At 47.8% G+C, this 8482-nt stretch overlaps 1 protein-coding gene across 1 annotated transcript in view; it reads left to right on the top strand.

Annotated features, from left to right (window-relative positions):
- Window positions 1–3879: 3879 nt before the first annotated feature.
- Window positions 3880–8482, top strand: part of LOC138359951 (uncharacterized) — a 31325-nt gene continuing 26722 nt past the window's right edge. The window contains exons 1-2 of the mRNA XM_069319825.1: window positions 3880–4042; window positions 7639–8070. Coding sequence (XP_069175926.1) covers window positions 3880–4042; window positions 7639–8070 — 595 coding nt within the window. The remainder of the gene's footprint in view (window positions 4043–7638; window positions 8071–8482) is intronic.

The following is an 8482-nucleotide window of genomic DNA, read 5'->3' as shown; positions in this document are numbered from 1 at the left end:
TGCACAGAATACAATACAGTACACAGTATTATCCAAAACACAGTACATGTTACGTACGTAACATGGTACTCTATGTGTCATTATAAATAGTATTGTTCTAAACATTGTACTGCACAGAACAGGGTACGAGTTTGTGACCATGTGCGTGCGTGCGTGCGTGCGTGCGAGACTGCTCCAGCGTTTTTGCAAATCGCGAGGGTTAAATAAGCAACAGCACAGTGGAAAAGTTCATTGTAGTTTATGAATGCCTGGCAAGTAGACAAACCCAAATTAGCTACAAAAAATTTGAAAGTGTTTTTCGAAGTTCACGTCCGTTTACTGAGGTAATGAAATATATCTCAAAAGGGAGAGAGTAGCATTTCTACCCTCGTCTATTTGAAGTCCCTCAAGGGACCTCACAAGTCCATAAAATATACAAATATTACTATTTTAGATTTCACATTATAATAGTAATCACATTTTATACTGTGATTACTTATTGGTTATGCTGCATCTGTTATTTCTTGTTTGGTAAAGGTAGACTTAATTTGGAAACGGAACAAAATAAAGTCAGAATAATAATAAGCCATGAAAATATTATTGGGATGTACAAGAAATGATATGATGGACATAATGAGGATGAAATTGAACTTACTGAATAATTTGCTTAGAATTTCAGAGATAAATGTAGCTTCATTGATTCAGTTCAGTGAAGAATAAATGTTAAAGTATAATAAGAGCACGTATATAAGGTCCTTCCCGCCAAACAACGTTCGAACAAGTTTTATCACCTCCTAACAAGTTGTAACAACTAATATAACAAGTTGTAACAACGTTCTAATCTACATAAATAAAAATGGAAATGTTCGTTTGTGCATAACCGCTAATCTCTGAAAGTTCTTCACCGATTGCTTTGAAATTTTCACACAACGTTCCATTCGCATCCGAGCAGGTTCGTATATACATACTATATAGATGTCACGTCTGTGACGGTAAAAAAAAAAAAAAAACATGCTTTTTCTGAAAAACTGTATTTTTCATGTGTTTTTCAAATGAGGGAAATCTTTGAAACCTCTTTACCGATTGCTTTGAAATTATGACACAACGTTGCATTCGGATAGGCGCATCATTTTATATATACATGCCTCCCCTGTGATAGGAAAAAGCATGTTTTTTTTTTAAACCGCACTATCTGTTGGACGTTAGAGCAACACACGTTGTAATCTACGAAAGTTATTCACCAATTACTTTGAAATTTTAACACAACGTTGCATTCGAATAGGCGCGTCTTTTTATATACCTGTTATATATATAGATGCCACTCCTATGACAGGTAAAAACATGTTTTTTTGAAAAACAGCGCCATCTGTTGCACATAATAGCAACATGTACGCTATACTAAATATGTCACCAATTCCATATCAATGTTTCCGATTGCATTGATAAATTTTATTTTCATAGAATTTGATTTATTTAATTTTTTATTTTATTATTTTGTGTGACACTGTGTTGGAATTGAGCTGTGTTGTTTACCATACCGTTCATTTCGAAAGTATAAGTACAGATGCCACACCTGTGACAGGTAAAACTATGCTTTTCTTGAAAAACAGCGCCAAAAACAGCATGTAAGAGCAACACACATGCTATACTAAATATGTTACAATTCCATTTCAATGTTCCTGATTGCATTGATTAATTGAATTTCATAGATTTTATAGTATATAGTTTATTGTTTTATTTTTTCATATTTTCATTTCATTTTTTAACTGTTTTTCTTATATTTAAGTGATGGGAACATCAGATCACTTGATGTTCCTCCTTTTCTGATGGGAACATCAGACCATTTGGGAAGGCATCGGACGAGGGAGTGGGGAATGGTGGGGAAGGACGAGGGGACGGGGGAGTTTGGGATGGTGGGGATGAGGGGATGGGGGAATGGAGAATGGTGAAGAGGACAAAGGGACAGGGGAATGGGGCATGGTGGGAAGGAAGAGGAGATGGTGGAGTGGGGAATGGTTGGAGGCCGAGGAGACGTGAGAGGGGGGAAATGGTGGGGAGGACTGTGGGACAGGGAAGGTTGCTGAGCCACAGCAACGCGTGGCCGGGTACTGCTAGTATGTCATAAAAACGTTATAACAAAATGTAAAAACTTTATTACAATATGTAACAAGCGGAAAATAGGGACAGTTGCTTTGTGAAATAGGGACATGCTTTTGTTTGCATGGTTATGATTTAACGTTACACATTCAGTTACAGGAACCTCCACATCACATTCACTCTAAACATCCGTCTTTGCTGTCGACTCAAGCTCCTATGGTCCAGGCCTCACCTGCACTATGTTGCACAGGGTCAATGTTCGCCTCTGGAATAGTCTCGTTCTCTCCACCGCCGAGACTTTAACACAACGGGGCCTCGTAGCCTGGTGGATAGCGCGCAGGATTCGTAATTCTGAGGCGCGGGTTCGATTCCCGCACGGGGCAGAAACAAATGGGCAAAGTTTCATTCACCCTGAATGCCCCTGTTACCTAGCAGTAAATAGGTACCTGGGAGTTAGTCAGCTGTCACGGGCTGCTTCCTGGGGTGTGTGTGTGTGTGTGTGGTGTGGAAAAAAAAAAAAAAAAAAAAAAGTAGTTAGTAAACAGTTGATTGACAGTTGAGAGGCGGGCCGAAAGAGCAAAGCTCAACCCCCGTAAAAACACAACTAGTAAACACAACTCTTCGCCACCACCGTCTCACCTGCCGACATCCTGGAGACAAGAGAGGGTGTTTACCTGTTCTTCTCCAGGGATTCGGACCTTGATAAGATATTCACCCTCACCGCCACGACCACCCAGCATGACACCGGCATCACCCTCACGCCACCCCGACAATACCTGGCAGACAGGACCGTGTTCGCCAGGAATATCAGCACCTGGCTCACCGACCCTCGACGACATCGTCGTCAGCATCAACGATCATAACCAGACGCTGACAGCGGTAGCGGTCAAGACCATCTCCAACGCCGAAGTCAATCGCAGACCAACATTGAAGGTGACCATCACACAGCCATCGCAGCGATCCACGCCACGGACTACAGACTTAAGTAAGCAGGAGCTACTATACCACCCAACCAAGTGCTCAAGGAACGCTTCACGGAGCTCCGGCAGTGCTTCAAGTGCTGTCAGTACTTCCACTACACCAGGAAGTGCACCAAGCAAGCACAGAGATGCAGCCTCTGCACCCAGGAGCACCACTGCACGGACTGCACATCCTCCCACCGTCGCTGCTGCCTACAATGGCCCACACTCTGCAGTCTCGCCTGACTCTCTCCTCTGGCAGGAGGAAATCTAAAAGATGATGGCTACTGCTTCCTTCACCTCCATACTTCGACCATCAAACCCACTCCGTCGGAATTCCCGCTCTTACCCTTCTTATTTTGAGGTTATCTTGAGTTGATTTCGGGGGTTTAGTGTCCCCGCGGCCCGGTCCTCGACCAGGCCTTCACCCCCAGGAAGCAGCCCGTGACAGCTGACTAACTCCCAGGTACCTATTTACTGCTAGGTAACAGGGTCATAGAAATGAGAGTGAATGAAACTCTCCCCATCATTTCTCGCCGGCGCCCGAGATCGAACCTGGGACAACAGGATCACGTGTACAGTGTGCCCGCTCGGCCGGCCGACCCCTTGAACACATGTGTGATTCCCTCACTACCGCCTGGCCCCTGGGGACGCTGCCCCCAGCTGACCGCACTAACTCTGATTAAACCACCACCGGCCCAGCCTGCAGCCCCCACCAAGATCACCCTTTTACCCGTTCTCCTCCACCTCTCCGATAAAATGTATGGCAACGACATTACCAGCTACTTCCACATTATCAACAGGCTGGTCGTCGCGAATGGACTTCTGACAGCTTCTGCACCCGATGACACTCTTCCAGCTTCCGCAACTGCTACCTGACCCTCCACCTCAGGGATACCTGAGCCGACCCCTAGGCAGCCGTCACCGTCTGGCGACAAACTCCGCAGTTCTCGAGCTTGTTTCACTGACAAGAACGGCACCAGCCCCCAGGACCGCTGAACTGGATGGTGAGGCCGACTCCGAAGATTCGACCGACCACCATGTTTCAATTTGCCACCGGCTCTCCCGCTCCTTACCAGCCGCCCGGGCACCATCTTTCCCTCCAGATCCTTCACCGGCACAAACAAGATTGACAGGTTCTCATTCTACCCCTCTCTAGGTATCTCTGACTTAGCCGCATACTTTCCAAGGAGAACAGACAGCATAACTCTCTAATCCAGAACGACTACTGGGAATACAAGTGCAAAGAAACAGGACGGATCCTTCACATAGACGGCTTTCTAGAAAGCCTCTACATCCTCTGCGACTACGACACATTGAAGAAGAAAATTCGACCAAACTACCAACTTCGGGGAAATGGGCTAAGGAACCAACCATCTTGTGACACCCTGGCATCTCCCCCTAGACCAGTCGACTGTGGCCAGCCCCGCCGACAGCCCTGCTGACTCCTATGGCACTCAATTGTCAGCAACGTGTGTACTCCATCAATTCACCGATCTGACCAGCCTTATGGTCTTGGATTGAATTGGCGTATCCACTGACACCACCCCCAGATCTCCAGTATCAGTTATTGATACAGATAATGGCTCCAGAGAGCCTCCACTAATGGGCTCACTAATGGGCTACATGGAAATATTATTCCATTAGCTGAATCTTAAACAACACAATAATGGTACATCAACATACAGCCCCATTCCTGTGCCAGGTAAGTCCATTACAGGTTCACCATAACCACATATGTGCGCTACTTGGAACTTTTTGTCCCGAGTAGCTGAATCTAAAATAACAATAATGTTACATTTACAGCTTACTGGAGCATGAATAGTGGGTGGTGAACATTGCAAACAAAATTATATGCCCTGAAGGAGGCCATAAACTATTCAATTTAGAATATTTTACATGATTTTATCATTCATACCTACTCTAAATCATTGCTCCAGGCATTGCTATCCAATCAGCACAGAGATAATGTATACCTCCTCACATAAATCCAACATATAGGAAAAGAAGCCCATAATCTAGGGCCGGCAATCACCTTAAATTGGATACCAAGTAACATTGGCATAAGTGGTAATGAAAAGGCAGACACTAGCAAAAACTGCCACTGCTCTACCTGTTGTACAGGTACAAATACCTCCAAGTTTTTTACAGATTAAGGAGCAAATCAAGAAGAAAATACTCTCAACTATCAAAAGTTGCCACAGAGCCAAAGAAGCGTAAGGAAGAACTACTGCGATATGGTATGAACAAGCCACTGGGTACTACTCTTTCAAGCCTGAAGAAAAGATATCCAGAGACATTGCAGTAGCCATACACAGACTCAGACTTGGTTACAAGTGCTTCTGGGAGGTAATGAGGGAGGTAATGTGTATCTAATGTTCACCACCATTAGATACACATTCCATTAGATACACATTCCACAGTAACTTCAATGATTAGAAACGCTGTTGAAGAATGGGACTGACTCACGAGTGAATATTCTGCATCCACATCCGCCACCAAGATAATGTTATTAAAACAAGATTAAAACCAGTGCACTAAAACAGAAACGAAAAAGAAGCAGGGTAAAAGGAGAAAACCCCACCTCCATTTAAAACTTTGACCCAAATATCACAGTAACAAGGTTATCGCGAATACCTGGACTCAATAACGGGCTCACCATAGCCCGAGCTACAGGGACATTTCCTTCTGAGTAGCTAAATCCAAGACAACAACAACAACAACATACATTTACAGGGTATTCATGCCCGACATCTGGGATCAAACTCATATTTCCAAGCGTCCCCGCGGCCCGGTCACCGACCAGGCCTCTTTTTTGTTACACACCCTCCGGGAAGCAGCCCGTAGCAGCTGCCTAACTCCCAGGTACCTATTTACTGCTATGTAACAGGGGCATCAGGGTGAAAGAAACATTTTGCCCATTTGTCTCTGACTTCGCCAGGGATCGAATCCGGAACCTCAGGACTACGAATACGAAGCGCTGTCCAACCAGCTGTCATGCGCCCCTGACAGCTGGTTCTGTCAATGATAGTTCATTTTCTTGAGACTTTTCGATCAGCGATAATCCATGAGGTGCCCTGCCCCTCACCATCACGAGGGTACACTTTTTGGTTGTATTTATTACTGCCACTAGGCAAGCCTTAATTGATCGTCGCCGTTCTTTTCTCCCAAATGTTGGTATCATTGTCTCTTACACTATTTCTTCCTTCTGTACGATCTTGCCTTCCTTTGGAGCTTCATTTACCCTGCTAATGTGTGCCGGCTTGGAATCTCTCAAATAAAGCTTTATGTGAGAGAAACGAACCAGCATTGTGGATACCTTGACAATTACAGCAAGATGGCGTGAATAAATTTCCTTTTTCAATCCTGACCCTAGCCATGCTTCTTACCACAGTACCGACATCTGGGATCAAACTCATACCTCCAAGCCATGTGTCCCCAACGAGAACACATCACGCAAAGTGTGGATTCCTCAATATATTTTGCCACGTTTTTGTACAAGGACTTGGATACAGGAGAGTCCTTCTGGAGCCTCACTCTTTAATAAGGCAACAATCTGACTGTTTCTCACCACATACAGTTTCCTTTTAGCCCGCACAACACTTTCAATGTTTAGAAGATGGAATTCAGGATGCAACTATGTTGGATACTTAAAAGTAATGTTTTTCGAAAGAAATAGTGCAGGTGTTCATGGAAAAGTGACCGCTGTTAGAGGATAGTGACCCTGAGTCGAAGGCAGGTAATGACCTGAGTCGAAGGCAGGTAATGACCTGAGTCGAAGGCACGTAGTGACCCCAAGTCGCAGGCAGGTAGTGACCCCAAGTCGAAGGAAGGTAGTGACCCCGAGTCGAAGGCAGGTAGTGACCCCGAGTCGAAGGGTGGTATAGTGACCCCAAGTCGCAGGCAGGTAGTGACCCCGAGTCGCAGGCTGGTAGTGACCCTGAGTCACAGGCAGGTAGTGACCCCGAGTCACAGGCAAGTAATGACCCCGAGTCGCAGGCAGGTAGTGACCCTGAGTCGCAGGCACGTAGTGACCCCGAGTAGCAGGCAGGTAGTGACCCCGAGTCACAGGCAGGTAGTGACCCCGAGTCACAGTCAGGTAGTGACCCCGAGTCACAGGCAGGTAGTGACCCCGAGTCACAGGCAAGTAATGACCCCGAGTCACAGGCAGGTAGTGACCCCGAGTCACAGGCAGGTAGTGACCCTGAGTCGCAGGCACGTAGTGACCCCGAGTAGCAGGCAGGTAGTGACCCTGAGTCGCAGGCACGTAGTGACCCCGAGTAGCAGGCAGGTAGTGACCCTGAATCACAGGCAGGTAGTGACCCTGAGTCGCAGGCACGTAGTGACCCCGAGTCGCAGGCAGGTAGTGACCCTGAGTCGCAGGCAGGTAGTGACCCCGAGTCACAGGCAGGTAGTGACCCCGAGTCACAGGCAAGTAATGACCCCGAGTCACAGGCAGGTAGTGACCCCGAGTCACAGGCAGGTAGTGACCCCGAGTCACAGGCAGGTAGTGACCCCGAGTAGCAGGCAGGTAGTGACCCTGAGTCGCAGGCACGTAGTGACCCCGAGTAGCAGGCAGGTAGTGACCCTGAATCACAGGCAGGTAGTGACCCTGAGTCACAGGCAAGTAATGACCCCGAGTCGCAGGCAGGTAGTGACCCTGAGTCGCAGGCACGTAGTGACCCTGAGTCGCAGGCAGGTAGTGACCCTGAGTCGCAGGCAGGTAGTGACCCCGAGTCACAGGCAGGTAGTGACCCCGAGTCACAGGCAGGTAGTGACCCCGAGTCACAGGCAGGTAGTGACCCTGAGTCACAGGCAGGTAGTGACCCCGAGTCGAAGGCAGGTAGTGACCCTGAGTCACAGGCAGGTAGTGACCCTGAGTCGAAGGCAGGTAGTGACCCCGAGTCGAAGGCAGGTAGTGACCCTGAGTCACAGGCAGGTAGTGACCCTGAGTCGAAGGCAGGTAGTGACCCTGAGTCGCAGGCAGGTAGTGACCCCGAGTCACAGGCAGGTAGTGACCCCGAGTCGCAGGCAGGTAGTGACCTGAACCGCAGGCAAGTAGTGACCCCGAGTCGCAGGCAGGTAGTGACCCCGAGTCACAGGCAGGTAGTGACCCCGAGTCGCAGGCTGGTAGTGACCCTGAGTCACAGGCAGGTAGTGACCCCGAGTCACAGGCAAGTAATGACCCCGAGTCGCAGGCAGGTAGTGACCCTGAGTCGCAGGCACGTAGTGACCCCGAGTAGCAGGCAGGTAGTGACCCCGAGTCACAGGCAGGTAGTGACCCCGAGTCACAGTCAGGTAGTGACCCCGAGTCACAGGCAGGTAGTGACCCCGAGTCACAGGCAAGTAATGACCCCGAGTCACAGGCAGGTAGTGACCCCGAGTCACAGGCAGGTAGTGACCCTGAGTCGCAGGCACGTAGTGACCCCGAGTAGCAGGCAGGTAGT

The sequence above is a fragment of the Procambarus clarkii genome, chromosome 94, assembly GCF_040958095.1.
Source record: "Procambarus clarkii isolate CNS0578487 chromosome 94, FALCON_Pclarkii_2.0, whole genome shotgun sequence".
NCBI classification, from domain to species: Eukaryota; Metazoa; Arthropoda; class Malacostraca; order Decapoda; family Cambaridae; genus Procambarus; species Procambarus clarkii.
This window is presented reverse-complemented; position numbering and strand designations above follow the sequence as displayed.